This window comes from Vulpes lagopus, chromosome 12 (assembly GCF_018345385.1).
Source record: "Vulpes lagopus strain Blue_001 chromosome 12, ASM1834538v1, whole genome shotgun sequence".
In the NCBI taxonomy this organism is placed as follows: domain Eukaryota; kingdom Metazoa; phylum Chordata; class Mammalia; order Carnivora; family Canidae; genus Vulpes; species Vulpes lagopus.
Genome location: NC_054835.1, coordinates 23,682,187 through 23,698,398, shown reverse-complemented (window position 1 = coordinate 23,698,398; position 16,212 = coordinate 23,682,187). Strand labels below are relative to the sequence as shown.

General features: G+C 42.4%; 1 protein-coding gene across 2 annotated transcripts; it reads left to right on the top strand.

Annotated features, from left to right (window-relative positions):
* The first annotated feature begins 10,020 nt into the window (after nucleotides 1–10,020).
* Nucleotides 10,021–13,587, top strand: LOC121472689 (C-C motif chemokine 15-like). Of its 2 annotated transcripts, none has more exons than XM_041723982.1 (4): nucleotides 10,021–10,173; nucleotides 12,385–12,432; nucleotides 12,829–12,940; nucleotides 13,322–13,587. In XM_041723982.1, exons 1-4 carry the CDS (start codon nucleotides 10,101–10,103, stop codon nucleotides 13,440–13,442), a joined length of 354 nt encoding a protein of 117 aa, XP_041579916.1. In that variant the 5' UTR covers nucleotides 10,021–10,100; the 3' UTR covers nucleotides 13,443–13,587. The 2 variants fall into 2 exon arrangements, with proteins under 2 accessions (XP_041579916.1, XP_041579915.1); XM_041723981.1 differs by having other exon boundaries at nucleotides 10,022–10,173; nucleotides 12,826–12,940.
* Nucleotides 13,588–16,212: the final 2,625 nt, after the last annotated feature.

Genomic DNA, 16,212 nt, shown 5'->3' with positions numbered 1-16,212 from the left:
CATTAAACGTGTAAATTGCCCTGGGTAGCATTGACATTTTCACAATATTAATTCTTCCAATCCATGAGCATGAAATATTTTTCCATCTCTTTGTGTCTTCCCCAATTTCTTTCAGAAGTGTTCTGTAGAGTTTAGGGTATAGATTCTTTACTTCTTTGGCTGGTTTATTCCTAAGTATCTTATGCTTTTGGGTGCAATTGTAAATGGATTTCACTCCTTAATTTCTCTTTCTTCAGTCTCATTGTTAGTGTATAGACATGCCACTGATTTCTGGGCATTGATTTTGTATCCTGCCACACTGCCGAATTGCTGTATGAGTTCTAGCGATCTTGGGATGGAGGCTTTTGGGTTTTCTACGTACAGTATCATGTCATCTGCAAAGAGGGAGAGTTTTACTTCTTCTTTGCCAATTTGAATGCCTTTATTTCTTTTTGTTCTCTGATTGCTGAGGCTAGCACTTCTAGTACTATTTGGATAGCAATGGTGAGCGTGGACATCCCTGTCGTGTTGCTGATCTTAGGGGAAAGGCTCCCAGTGTTTCCCCATTGAGAATGATATTTGCTGTGGGCTTTTTGTAGATGGCTTTTAAAATGCTCTATCCCTATACTCTGAAGACTTTTGATCAGGAATGGATGCTGTATTTTGTCAAATGCTTTCTCTACATCTCTTGAGAGGATCCTATGGTTCTTGTTTTTTCTCTTGTTGATATCATCTATCACATTGATAGATCAACATTATGAGTGTTGAACCAGCCTTGCATCCCGGGATAAATTCCACTTAGTCATGGTGAATAATCTTCTTAATGTATTGTTGGATCCTATTGGCTAGTATCTTGTTGAGAATTTTTGCATCTGTGTTCATCAGGGATATTGGTCTATAATTCTCCTTTTAGGTGGGGTCTTTGTCTGGTTTTGGAATTAAGGTGATGCTGGCCTCATAGAACGAGTTTGGAAGTATTCCATCTCTTTCTATCTTTCTGAACAGCTTTAGTAGAATAGGTATGGTTTCTTCTTTAAACGTTTGATAGAATTCCCCTGGGAAGCCATCTGGCCCTGGACTTTTGTGTCTTGGGAGGTTTTTGATGACTGCTTCAATTTCCTCCCTGGTTCAGGTTTTCTATTTCTTCTTGTTCCAGTTTTGGTAGTTTGTGGTTTTCCAGAAATGTGTCCATTTCTTCTAGATTGCCTAATTTATTGGCGTATAGCTGCTCATAATAAGTTTTTAAAATCGTTTGTATTTCCTTGGTATTGGTGGTGATCTCTCCTGAAAAAAAAGATTATTTCAAAATGAAAACATCTGAGCTACAACAGATGCAGAAAGAAATCTTATCTGAAAGTCTGTGTCTGACTAAAGCAGAGCTTTATCCGCATCAGCTGCCACAAATCCCACCTCCAGAGGCACATTAAAAAGCAAAACAAACAAAACAAAACAACCTGTGTAAGTGACCCTCTTTAAATCTTTCCATCCCTTGAATCTCTAGCCTCTCCCCACCCCTTAAGCTGGTATATTAACTTTTACCCCTAGCTATGTGGGGGAGCTTCTCTATATATAAAGTACTCCCCTAGGCATAATACATTTTTCCTGTTAATCTGTCTTTTGTCAATTAATTCACAGGCTCCTGATCACCGACATAAATTGGTAGAGGAAAAGATTTTACTCCCAACAGGGGTGAATGAAATATCCAAGAACTAGATAATGGCGATGGTTGTACAATCCTGTGAATATACAAAAAAAAAAAAAAAAAACACTGGATTTAAAAGGATGAATTTTAGGGTATGTGAATTTTATTTCTATAGAAATAAAAGGTGAGAGGAACTAGGAAGTTCCTATTTGACTGGTCTGCCCTGGACCTCTAGCCTTGATGCACTGGACTTGACAAGAATTTGAAGCAGACCCTTTCTCTGACAATGCCCACCATCCACCTACCTCCCTCTGGGACCTGTCACCTGCCGCTCCCTTGACCAGTCAAGTGCTTCTTTGTCTGGGCTGGATGCTTTTCCTTCTCGGCCCTGAAAAATATCATGTTAATCCCTTCACTTTGCAGAGGCCTATTCTTCCTTCCAGGTGGTCCTCTGACACTGGCACTTCCTCTGGCTGAAGGCTTATGCCTGGCCCAAGGGAAACACATACTCTTTGCCCCAAACGAGCCATCCAATGCAACAACTCTCCCTTGTGCTACCTTCAAAGCAGCCGGCTAAACCATCTCCCTTCCTACAGATTTTCTGGACTGGAGTCAGACAGCTGTCCACTGCATCCCCCAAACTCCCGAGTCATCTGGTTGAAGCCCCTCTTCCCAACATTAGATAGAGAGAAAAAAACACACTGGGTGTTATGCTATATGTTGGCAAATTGAACTCCAATTTAAAAAAAAAAACAAAACATCTCCAGCCTTCCCTATGAGAAGTAAAATTTTCAGCATTACTACAGCTTCTCTGAAACCTTCTTCCCTAATCTCCCACTCCCTCCTACCTTTGATACTTTCAATGTGGGTTCAAAGGTTAAAAATTACAGTGAACCTTGTTTGTGAATCTGCATCAAGATGGCATCATGCCCAGATGAGTGGTATTTACCACCTTTTTTCATGTCTTTTGGAAGAGGAGGGCAGTTGCCAATCTGGTAAAGGGCAAAATTAGGAAATCAGTAGAATCTATCTCCGTGTCCCTCAGCTTCCCTATTTAGGCCTCTTTAGGGCATCCCCACAGCCCCAGTCCTTAGTTTCTCAGTGTCCTCAATTATATACTCCTCGGGTGCCATCCTCAAATCAGCTGAGTCTCTTTTCATACTAAAGTGTGAATGACTAACCAAGGCTTTAACAGGTTTTGAAAGGCCAAAACCAGAAATCAGGAATCAGACATGAGGTAGGGAACAGCTGGTGGCTTCCAAGATTTGGGGTCACTCACACCTTCCAGGAAGGATGGAAGGGAGGACAGGAGAGAATGGGGCACAGTAAAGGTGTGATGTTGCAGGGCTAAACAGGTAATATGGCTTGAAAAGGGAGGCAGACATTCAAGGGTGCTAACAGAAACCTGAGACTTGTAATCCCACTGACAGCCCATTGCCACCTAGCTCACCAGGGAGGAGGGACAGGGTGATCACAGGAGGGATAAAAGGCACATAGATTTGTGGAGTACCTACTATGTGCTAGGAATTGTACAAGGTAGTCTTCAGACATCTCATTTGATGCCCTCCACAATCCTGTGGTGGAGGTTTACCAATCCCACTTATGGATGGGGATATCCAGACTCAGTGAGGCTGTCATTGAAGTCATGGGACTTATTGGACATGCTCTAAGAGGATGGGCTGCCTGATTTAGCACAAAGCCATAGCTGGGTGTGGCTGTTCCCATCTGGTATCTGCGTGATAAGCTCTGAGGGAACTGAGACATGGGTCTTGCCTCTCTGGGAATGTAGGATTGCTCCTCCTCCAGGGCCCCTCACTGCATGAGAAGCCCCTGGTCCCCCACCCCTACCCCACTTTGGCAAATGAGCGGGGGTCCCAGCAATTCTCCCCCCATCATTAGGAGAATGTCTCCTCTTTATTCCCATGGATACAACTGAGCCCAGCCCTGATCATTTCCAACTGGAGGACTGGAACAGTGGTGGTCTTGTCACTGGTTTCTTTACCCTGGGCTCCCTGAATCCATTCTTCACAGACCATCAGAGTGATCTCACCAAAGTGTAAAATTGATGATGCTTTCCCTGCCTAAAACACACCAAAGCCTTCCTACTGGCCTCAGATTAAACCTCATATCCACAAGATGGCCTGTGTGTGCCCTGTGTAATCTAACTCCTGTATCCTTCTCCAGCCCTATGAAGTACTCCTTTCTCCTGCTCTCAGGACTCCAGCCAATTCAGTTCCTGACATGTGCTAGGATTTTGTGCCTCAAGATTTTTGCATAAGCTATTTTTCTTACCTGTATTTCTCTTTTCCTTGCTTTTCAACCTAGTTAACATTGCTCATTTTATAGTTCTCAGTTCAGATGTTCTCTTCTCAGAGAAACAATATATCCCTTTCCAATGTGTTGCTTATTACAATGTGTAAGTATACATTTATTTGTGTGATTATTTAATGTTGGTCTCCAGAGCAGGGACATGATCTTTTGGCTCTCCATGGTATTCTTGGTGGCAAGCAGAAGGCTGGACACATTGTAGGCACTTAGTTAATATGTATTATAAAGATGAACAGATGGATGAGTGGATGGATCGATTGATCGATGGGTGGGTGAATACTCTAACAGGAAGCTCCCACTAATTTTTCTTTTTGCCTCAGGTTCCAGTATGGTGTAGCATAGCATTGTTGCTAATCCTGTCTTTATTTAAAATTTTTATTTTTTTTATTCACTGTAGATTTTTTGGCATTAATTTTTCTTTCTTTTTTTTTAGATTTATTTATTTATCAGAGAGAAAGAGAACAAGGAGGGAAGGAGGCCAAAAGAATAGGAAAAGAGTCTCAAGCAGACTGCACTGAGCATGGAGCCCAACACAGGGCTCGATCTCATGACCCCAGATCTCACAACCTGAGCTGAAACCAAGAGTTGGAAACCCAACTGATTATGCCATGCACGTGCCCCAGTATTAATTTTGATTTTCAAAATATTTTATTAAAATATTATTTATCTCAACTTATCAAATTTTGGTGCCCTCTTAAATTTTGTGCCCAAAATCTATGCTTCACTCACCATACCCTAGTTCCAGCCCGGCCCATAGTAAGGAATTAATAAACAGAGACCATATGGTCTCTCTTCTGTCTCTTAGAAAATCCCACATGGTTTGTGACAAGTTCTTTTAAGATCTGTCCTTTCTTGGGACACCTGTGTGGCTCAGTGGTTGAGCATCTGCCTTCAGCTCATGGCATGATCCTGGGGTCCTGGGATCGAGTCCTGCATCAGGTTCCCGCAGGGAGCCTGCTTCTCCTTCTGCCTATGTTTCTGCCTCTCTCTGTGTGTCTCTCATGAATAAATAAATAAAAACTTTGAAAAAAGAAAAAAACGACCTGTCCTTTCTTCCCTGAAGCTGTTAACCTCCAGTGGTGGGGTAAGAAGCCAGCAAGGTCTGGTAAGGGGAGACTCAAGTAGGTACTTTCCAGGGGAAGTGTAGACTTCTGAACACCTGTCAGTTGCACAAACACAAGGAGAAGCTGGGGTCTTGTGGCCTGGGCTGGACCCACAGGGAGATGGGGGCAGGAGGTATCTATCCCAGTGTGTAGAGAGGGTCTGAGTCCAGGAGGGAAAAGATGAAGAGGGGGGCTGGTTGAGGGACATGTGAATAACTAAGGAAGACACTGTCTAGGGTCCTAGGGAAGGGGCAACCCCTCAGAAAGGAAACTGGCCTTTTCAGACTGGCTTCTTTTCAAGTCTCTGCATCACGTTTTCTATTATTCCATTTATCAAAATGAGTCACATAGCCAAGATCAGAGTCAGTATAGGAAGAAACTCTCCAAGTGCAAGCATATTGGGTGGGAGGAATTATTACAGCTATTTTTATAAATAATCTACTAAAGAAAGAATAAGTCAAATTTTTAAACCAAAACCTAATCTCTGAGCTAGAGTTCATAGAAGTGCTTGGTCCCCAATTGAAATCTCTTTACTTGACTTGATATCACCAAGGCATATAGGAAACGGTCAGAAGATACCTATCTCAGAGACACCAAACCACTTAATAATGATGATGGAGCAGTTTCAATTTTTCAACATAGAATAGACTTTCGCTATGTTCTTTAAGGGAATATTGTTTACATTTTTATTTCCCTAAGGAGAGCCTGGGTTCAGACTTACAAACAAAGGAGAAAGAAAATAAGTTGGTAAGATCAGTTATTCTCCTTATTACTTAAGGAGAAAGATTTTCCGATGCAATAGTGAGAATGTTTAAGACTGTACACAAGGAAGAGGCATCCAGAGATTCTTTCCAATTGCAGAAATTTATAGTAAAGATGTGAGGAAGGTGGGTAGCCCGGAGAGTGTTCTCACCAGCCACCATGCCCCTGTGGGTCCTGGTCAGGACTGCCCCTAACATTTGTAGGGCCCAAGGCAAGAATCCATAAGGAGGTCCCCACATCAGCTATGCCAATATTAAATATTATAAATGAGCTAACAAATTTAAAAGTAAAATGAACTGCTTAATATTGCAACCTTGTGAAATTATTACAGGTACAGCCCTAATCTGGTAGTTTATCTGCCAGATTGGAACACAAAAAGATGCAAGAAAACGAACACCAAGTATTATATGGGAGCAACCCAGGAATGCAAGAATATGGCATTGCTTCTGAGAGGAAAGATTTTGACAAGCGAATTGGTTTATCTTTCTTCTGACCTTACAGTTCCTACAGTTCAAATCTTCCCATGATCTAAAGGAATGTCTACGTCCTTGGCTGGCAGCGGCACCACCCACAAGCCTTCATAGCCTTGAAACTTGGGTGTGTCCCATTTAAAGGACATAGGAAAAGAGAGGTAGAGAATCATTTAACCTTAAGGCATGAAGTGTGTGTGTGTGTGTGTGGGTGGGTGTGTGTGGGTGTGGGTGTGGGTGTGTGTGTGTCACAAGAATGGATGTTGAGAGTTGCAGCTCATGTTGAGCCGGCCCTAAGCACCACCTCTCAAGAGACAGAGAACTTTGTGTTCTCTGACAAATTTGTTTTATGTGTGCATCTGTGAATGAGGAGTCCTCAAAAGCATGGGATCTAGGGCAAAGTCCTCTCCTGCCTGGGTCTTAAAAAGTAGTGCCTCCCTTGGAGCTTTGAAAGCTGGGATGTGTTTAGCAAGTGATACCTGCCGTCTTACCACAAGCAGCAGTAATTTCAGAATGTGTACTACATGGTTTGTAGATGTCAGGGTTGCCATGAAAAACACTATTTACACAGCACCAGATGGAACAATGCATTACTCACATGGACAAAGGACAGAGCAAGAAGAGCTTCAACAGTGAGTACCAGTCCCTCACGACCAGCATGACCATCCTGCTGACATCTAGATACCAAGTTTCAACACAGCATCTACCCTCAAAGAGAAAATAGAGCCATTTGGTAACCTATTGATTATCTTGGACCCTTGCCATCCTGCAAGACAGAACAATCCACCCTTAGCAGAACTGTCACTCATTCCACATAGGGATTTTCTTTCTGTACCAGTAATGCTTTTGCCAGCGCAATTGAGACAGGGAAACAAGGAACCCCATAAATGACTGCTTTTTTTGCTCCTTTTCCTGCTTCTGTTTTTGCTAGGATGTACACCCCCACCCTTTACACATGCCTTATAGTTCAAATAATATATGTTGTCCTTGTAAAGGTCAAGGAGTTAATGATTTTTTTGGAGTCTCTCCACATGATAGATAACATCTAAGAATTACTGGGAAAGGTCATCATGTGTGTTTTCCAAGACTCCAGACACCTTGACACCAAGACCCCTGGCTCCAAGGTATAAGGAGTTAAGGAAAAAAAATAAGGAGTTAAGGACTTATGGGGATACCTGTGCACTCTTCTTTGTGTTGACCAACTCCTGAATGCCTGAGAGGACACGTACACCAGACCATCCATACTGAGTAAAAACCCCAGACACCAAGATGAATGAGACTATTCATCTTTCCTTTCTGAATCTCCCAGACACTCTGTCTGTATCTGCTCTCTCTATGTCTTCAATAAACTCTGCTCTCACTTCCTCTTGGCTTGCATTTGGTTTCTATCCTATGCAAAGCCAAGGATGCTCTTGCTGATCCTGCAGGTCCTCTCTGGGTCCTCAGACCCAACCTGCCTTAGACATCCAAAGACTTACAGAATGCCTGATGAGAGGGTATTTATACAACATTGTCTCAGGCCAAGGGAACCCATTTTGTAGCAAATAATGTGAGTCAGTGGGCATAGAAGATCCACAGGCAGTAGCATATATTTAATCATGCAGAAGAAGCCAGACCAAGAGAATGGTGAGGAGTTAATAATTTTGCTAAGGAGACAACAAACTCAGGGTTGAGACTCTCCAGAATGCAGTATATCCACTGAACCAAAGGCCTATAGATGATGCTATGTCCCTAACACCTAGAACAGACAGAAACCAAGGGGTTGTTGTAGGATTAGCCTCTCTCTTCATGATTCACAGCGATTGGTGGTTTATTTGTGGTTCCCACCCTGCAACATCAAGCTCTGCTGGATTAGATTGGATTCGGCTTCACAGGAACCCTGGGATAGACGGAGGCAGAGGAGATGCATTAGTACATGTAGATAGGATGGATTCCACTGATCCTGAAAGAACTAATACAACCATCTTGAAGGCTTTGTGACAGATTCAACATAATAAAGAGACAAACACATTGGAGGGAAGCACAGGGTGGACTGTATCACATACTACTTCATGTCCTTTTATCCCACTGCTTATCTCAGCCACTGTTCAGTCCTCACTATTCTTAGATTTAGATAAGCTTCCTGCAGGTGTCTTACCTCAGCCTGCATTCTAGAACTCTAGCTTCCTGACCAGGGGCTTCCCTGATCCTGAGGTGTGGAGCCTCTGCAAGAACATAACACACAATGCAAGAGCTAACAAGGACTGTGAGGAAACATCTGTGATCCACTGGTGGCCGATGAAGGGTGTCCCCATAATCTATTGCTGTGTCACAAACCACTCAAAGTTTAATGGGATAAAATGACAACTATTTTGTTCTACTCACAAATTCTATGGGTCAGAAATTCAGAGAGGGCAGAGCAGGGATGGTTTGTCTCTGCTCCATGATGTCCGAGGCCTCAGCTAAGAAGACACAGAAAGCAAGGAAGCACTCAAATGGCTAGGGAATCCTAAAACAGTGCTATCCAATAGAAATACCATCTGAGTCACATACATAATCTTAAATTTTTTAGTTGCCATGTTAACAAAAAAAAGCAAAAGGCAACAGATGAAATTAATATATTTTCTTTAACATAATATAGCCAAAATATTTTCATGTCAACATATAATCAACCTAAAAACTTATGCATCTATTTTACATGGGGAGGGGTGTACATAATTAGCTCTTTAAAACCTGGTACATAATTTATACTTTCAGAACATCTCAATTTGGAGTAGCCTCATTTAAAGTGCTCAGTAGCCACATGTGGCTAGTAACTGCTACATTGAACAGTGTAGATCTGGAGGCATTCTCATGCCTATGTCTGGCACCTAGGCCAGGATGATTGAGGGCTATGCTCATTTTTGGGGTTATCTATCAGAATGCTGCCTGTGGTTTGGCCTTCCTCAAAGCACAGGTGCTTCAAACTAGTCAGTCTTCTTAGCTGGTGACTCACAACTCCAAGAGTGAGTGTTCCAGTGACCAGGGTTGAAGTTCATGGCTCTTTACAACCTAGTCTCAGAGGTCACATGGCATATGCTATTGATTGAACCAGCCACAAGCCCCTCTCCATTTCAAGGGCAGAGAACAGAGACCCCACACACACACACCCTGGGTGAGAGGAGTGTGTAAAAATCTGTTGCCATATTTTAAAAGTCCCCCGGGGAATAAAAGCCAGGAGATAAATGCTTCCCATCTCCTCCCTCAGGCAAAATATTCTGAGATACATTCATAAGGCTCTTCAAAAAAACTCCCAGCGGGGAGGAGCTGAGGAATAATGAGATTCTAGATATGTTTTTGCAAGTAGAGACAACAGTATTTATTAATGGATGGGATGTGGGGTGTGAAACAAAGAGAAGAGTCAAGAATCAGAAGTCTGTGTAAGGAATCACATGACTGGTTTACAGGCTATCCCTGCATTTGAAGGTGCTTAGCTCTGGAGGAAAACACTCTGACTTAGAGGATGAAATTAACCTCCTAGAGGAAGGGTTCTTCATGAAACTCTCTCTCTCTCTCTCTCTCTCTCTCTCACTCTCTCTCTCTGCCTATATCCATTGGGCAGTTGGGAAAGCATGAAGTCTCCTTTGCCCTCTACTTCCTGTTGCATTCCCAGCCTTGTTCCCTTTTTCAGAAATAGCATGTTGTCTATTGTATAGCCAAAGGACAGCATTCTGAACCTCTGCCCTGTAACTTCCTGATCCTCCTCTCTTATAAATACAAGGGCAGAACTGGGATCCCAGAGAGTCAGCGAGCTGAGAGCCAGGACTCCTCAGACCAGCTCTGCCTTCTACGGGGAAGATGAAGATCTTCGTAGCTGCCCTCTCCTTCCTTCTTGCTACTGCCCTTGGGTCCCAGATCCAGGACCTTCATGGTAAGTTCAGCAAGCCTTCCCACTGGTGACAAGGTCCATGGTAACTCTGGAGAGGAGATGCAGAAGGACACCTTTGTCCTCCTGAGATTGTTCCCTGTCCCAGACATGAATGTGAATTTGGCACTTGTTTGAAAAGAAGCAGTAATAGGATATAGACCTCTCTCTTTGGTCCCTGGGGAAAACTGTGTACAAATGACTGGTCCTCCTTGGGGAAGTAACTCTCTCCCTTTTCATGACCAGAATTATTTGACCAACCTTCCTGCAGCTGACATAGAACTGTTAAGTGCTAAATCAAAAGAACTATAGTAAAATTGTAAACTTGCAGAAAGAAGCATAGAATTTTACAATTTTGGTATAAAATTATCACTTTAGAGAGGAAATGGCATAAGCCAGGAAAGTGCCTCACCCAAGTCCATTTAACTGTTCTATTTATTTAACAGATAAATACCTAGTATTTCCTATGGCCAAACAGGCACTGTTCTAAGTGTTTTATGGACTTAATACATTAGATCCTCCCAACAACCCTGTGGGGTAGACTATCAACAACTTGTATAGTTCTGCATGTTATATTATTATTCTCATTTTATAAATGAGTAAGCTTTAGACAACTTGCTTGAGATTATACAGCTATTAAGTGGTGGAATGAGGGTTTGAGATGGTTAGGAAGCTGCTATGGAAAGGCAAGGCCACTTAAGATTTTATTTTGCAAGCCTTGCACACAACATAGCAAGCATATCAAGTATACACACATGCCTCCTTAAATAGAATTCATGTGTAACTATATAATAAATGAGCTAAAAGTTGTGTTTCCTAATTAGCATAATGCAGTTCCACACTCCCTTATCCAAAACTTTGGGGCTGGATATGTTTTGGAATGCAGAAGCATTCAGGTTTTTTTTAAAAGGTAATATAATATGATCCAACAGTCCCACTGAGGATATATACCCAAAAGAAGGGAAAGCAGATACATGAAGAGATATGTGTATACCCATGCTAATCACAGCATTATTCATAATAGCCAAAAGGTGAGAACAACCCAAGTGTCCATCAACAAATGAATAGGTTACTTTAAAAATATTTTCAAAGACTTATTTGTCAGATAGAGAGAGAGAGAGCACAAGCCAGGGGAGCAGCAGGCAGAGGGAAAAGCCGACTCCCCACTGAGCAAGGAGCCCAATGCAGGCCTCGATCCCAGGACCCCAGGATCATGACCTGAGCTGAAGGCAGACACTTAACCAACTGAGCACCCAGGTGCCCCAAAAGATTTTTTAAGTGGGATATATACATATATTGTTCAGCCTTAAAAAGGAAGGAATTCTGACATATGCTATGAAAATGATGAATGTTGAAGACATTATATTAGTTGAGAGAAACCAGTAGAAAAGGACAAATACTGAATATGAAGCACTTAAAGTAATCAAACTCAGCGACAGAAAGAAGAATGGTGGTGGCCCAGGGGTTGGGGGAGGGCAAAATGGGAGTTATTGCTTAATGGGTACAGAGTTTCAGTTTTGCAAGATGAAAAACGTTCTGTGGATGGATTGTGGTGGTGGTTGTGCAATATGTGAACACGCTTAATGCTACTGAACTGTACACTTTTAAAAATGCTTAAAATTGTGATTGTTGTGTATATTTTACCTTTTCAATAAAATAAATGACATTTTTTTAAAAGATAACACATACCTGCTATTGCTGGCAGAGTCTAAGAAGTGCACTTTAATCATACATTTGTGTTTGCTGCAGTAGTATTCCTGCAGCAAACACAAATAATCATACTCCTGGGATAAATAAAGATTGTGAAGAGCCTCATTTCACTTTGGGTGACATTGTACCACCAAATAAGTTAACGAAAAATTCTTCTGTTTCCTGAGTCCTGTGGATTCCAGAAATGTATAGGAAGTATTGTAGGATGTATCACATTATGTACCTATTCAACTGATTTATTCATATCAGATTTATAGTTCGCTTTTTGTATTTCAAACCCAATAGGATGGTTTCATATCTCAAACAGTTTCAAGAGTTCCCTGAAACATCTCAGGGCCCTAAGAGAGAAAACAGGCCTGGAGCAGACCTAGAACCCAGACAGGTGTCCAATGGTCCAGCATCATCACCTCCCTAGCAGGGAATGGGACTGAGGCATGAGACTGGTAGAGATACTGAGTCAATGCTGCCTCAGTGATTTCTCTCCCCTCGTCTGTTTCTCCCAAATAGAATCCATGGTGGCGAAACAACAGCATGAACCATTAATACAGCTGGAAGGTAAACGTATATGCTAAATTATAGACTATATTTAAAAGCAGCAACTGCACAGATCTGCTGAAAGGCTTCAAAACACCTCATTTATAGGGCAGGGGTAGGGGGAAGGTGGAGAGGGTCCTGAAGGTGGTAAATGTCCCAAAGGAGATCGGGATGGGCTGTTAGAGGGGACCTCTATTCCACCCAGCTGTCTCTAGAGTTGGCTCACTGGGGGCAGAGGTGCTCACTGATGCCTCCTGCAGGCATCAGATGCTTCCTCTTCTATCAGAAACAGTCATAGTCCTGTTATGGCCTTGCCCGGGTGTCCTCAGACATAGAGCTCGCCCTCCCCAGGACTTTGGAGGAAAAGGATCTAGTCTTCCTTCCCAGTCCTGAAATGGCTCTTTCCCCCTGCAGCAGGCATTCACCGTCCCGCTGACTGCTGCCCCAATCTCACCCCACGAAAAATCCGATGTGAAAACATGCAAGATTTTTTCAAAACAAGCAGTGGGTGCTCCCGGCCAGGTGTCATGTAAGTGCCAAGCTCACCAGCCATGGTCTTGGGAGGGAAGACCTGATGGACGGATGTTTAGAAAAGTCCTACCCTCTGGATCCTGCCAGGTCATGGGAGGCTTGTGTCCTTAGTAGGATCCTGCAGGGCATCAGATAGGAGATGCTCCCAGTGAAAAGGGAAGTGGGGAATAGATGAAGAGAGCAGAAGAAAGGCTGCCCAAGGAAATGCCCATCAGTGGCTGAGGCAGGGTCTCAGAAAAGAAGTGCCCTAAGCCCCTGCAGCAGAGACAAAAAAGAACAGTATGGTCCAAGTGAGAGATACCAGGGCTAGGGAGGATGGGGCTTTCCATCCCCATTTGCTGAACGCTCCTTTGTAATCTTTCTCTGTCTTGCTCCCCAGCTTCCGTACCAAGAAGGGGCGGCTTGTCTGTGCTAACCCCTATGATTTGGAAGTTCAGAACTGCATGAGGTCTCTGCTGATGTCAGGAAAAGAAGCCTTGCTTGAAGAGAGGAGATACTAGGTGTCAGTCACCCCACCTCCACTTCTCTTGTCTCAACTACCTCCTGAGATTTTCTTGGCCTGAATTATCTTTCAAAAAGTAATAATTACTGTTCTTTCTGTTCTGGTTATAAAAGCAATGCATTAATAAAGAGTATCTGATATAACTTTCCTTAAACTTTAAGAGGAAAAAGACACTATACATATTGCTGAAATTTGGATTCTGTGGGGTTTTTTTCTAAATGAAACTGACTTTTTAAAAGCTAAAAACATTCAAACTCATTCAAACATAGACTGAAATGTACTTAACCCATTTAACAAGGGAACCATAAAACTGAGTCAAAGATCACCTGAGGAACAGAGATTTACATAGTTAATTGAGGATGGCATTCTGAAATGTTAAGTCAGAGAAAAATAGATTAGTATCCTATAGGAAATAAAACTGTAATTCTGGGGATTATCTTTTTTTTTCTTATTTTGTTCTTATTTTTTTCTTTTTTTTGGTGGGAAGGGCAGAAGGAGAGGGAGAGAATCTTAAACAGACTTCAGGCCCAGTGCAGAGCCTGACATGAGGCTGTTTCATGACCCTGAGATCCTGACCTGAGTTGAAATCAATAGTCAAACGCTTGATCAACTGAGCCACACTGGGGCTCTGAGGATTATCTTCTCTACTGGACAAAAATCATTTATATCTATGTCAGATAAAAATTTGCAAGTTAACATAATTTCACAAAGTCAGGGGCCCCTCAGTAGTCAGTAGAACACCACTGAAGAGGACATTCCCAGGAACCCTGGAGTGGGCATTTTGGACAATCTTCCAAATAATACCAGAGAATCTCCCTATAATCATCTTTCTGCCTTATTTCTACATTTTGGATGTTTTCTCTCAACAGATATAACTTCCTCTTATTAAAGTTAAAGGGTTTTAAGAAAAACATTTAAAGTTGGACTGCATATGGGTGGTGAGATTGAGCCCTGCATGCAGCTCCATGCTCAGTGGGGAGTATGCTTAAGTTTCTCCCTCTCCCCCTCCCCTTCCCCTCCTGAGTACGTGCATGTGCTCTCTTTCTTTCCTTCTCTCTCTCTCAAATAAATAAATATTTAAAATAAAGTTGGAGTGATTATCAATTTTACATTCATATCTATTCAAGCATATACATTTGCATTTATAATTAGTAATTATAATGGGGATCTAGTCTTCCTTCCCAGTCCTGAAATGGCTCTTTCCCCCTGCAGGGGGGATCCCTGGGTGGCGCAGCGGTTTGGCGCCTGCCTTTGGCCCAGGGCGCGATCCTGGAGACCCGGGATCGAATCCCACGTCGGGCTCCCGGTGCATGGAGCCTGCTTCTCCCTCTGCCTATGTCTCTGCTTCTCTCTCTCTCACTGTGTGCCTATCATAAATAAATAAAATTTAAAATATATATATATATAATTAGTAAATTGTAGTCAACTGTCTCAAAATTCTTAAGAAAGTACTGAATTCTAAACAAAATATTTCTTAATTCAAAAAAGTTTAGGGATGCCTGGGTGGCTCAGTGGTTAAGCATCTGCCTTCAGCTCAGGGCGTGATCCTGGAGTCCTGGGATCAAGCCCACACTGGGCTCCCCTGCATGGAGCTTGCTTCTCCCTCTGCCTATGTCTCTGCCTCTGTGTGTGTGTCTCTCTCTCATGAATATATAAAATCTTTTTTAAAAAAAGTTTAAAACCTATGCTTACTTTTTGGGTAATTTGCCATAAGGAGTTACAGGGGGAAAACTGATTGGTAACCAAATATCCTTCATACTATTAAACACTAGTAGAAGAAACCTAAGACAATGATTAAAGCAGGGAATCATTATAACTCTAAAGGGATTAAATATACATTCACACTATGTCTCATTCTCTCTACTAAAACTAATCTTTGGAGGTTTGCAGTATAGAAAAGATTCTTTCACTCCATCATTTGGGACTGGGTAGGGCATAGATGTACACAGTTTAGTCAAGCACTCCAGGTGATTCTTATGCAAGTGGTCTTAGGAAGGACCTCACTTGGAGATAACCATTTTAGGAGGGCAGGTAAAAAAGGTAGGCAGGCTAACTGATGGAACTGTACCTTGGTAAATTTCACTCCTTTTGGGGTGCCTCTCTTTTTTCTCAGCAGAAGTGGATATCCCTAGTTCCCTGGTTATGAATACAGACTCTGATGATAGGGGCCCTGGTTCTAGTGAGTGAGGAGGAAGAAGGGGTGGGACTAGTCAGGCTTTCACTGAGATTGTCAGAAAACTTTGTTTCTAGGGTGTGGAGGTGGTACTTCTTTCTTGTCTTTGACCAGAAGTTGTCCTGGGCACTGCCCAGCCCTCTCTTGGGTCCATCATCCCCTGTGGAGGACTCCCACACCAAATATCCTTCTTTACTTAGAGAACTGTGCTTGTTGCTTTATCCTGGGGCAAACCCCATAATCACCTTCCCTGAAATGGGGACTGACAAAGTCATAGCTTCTTTTCTCAACACCACTGACTCTGATCTTTGTGTGCTGCTGAGAAAATATTTTTTCAATGATCTCCTTCATCTACATGAGGAAACAGGTTTTTCAGCCTCTTTATTTTGCCATCAAGCTGACCCATGTCCTGTACACAGAACAGAAATTTCTCATCTTACGGTCAGCTGATGCCATCTTTTCTGATTCCCTCTGATACTACAAATTTATTTTTGTTTTCATATTTTTCCTGTCATTTCCATGGAATTTGGGGAAGTGAAAGAGGCAAACACAGATGCTCAGGGTTCTGGCCTATATTTTGGCCCATTTATGATCT

Coding starts and splice junctions, on each gene's coding strand:
- LOC121472689 (XM_041723981.1), top strand. CDS start 10,101: ATGAAGATCTTCGTAGCTGCCCTCTCCTTCCTTCTTGCTACTGCCCTT. Junction 12,433..12,825: donor ACCATTAATACAGCTGGAAG/GTAAACGTATAT, acceptor TTCCCCCTGCAG/CAGGCATTCACCGTCCCGCT. Junction 12,941..13,321: donor TGCTCCCGGCCAGGTGTCAT/GTAAGTGCCAAG, acceptor CTTGCTCCCCAG/CTTCCGTACCAAGAAGGGGC.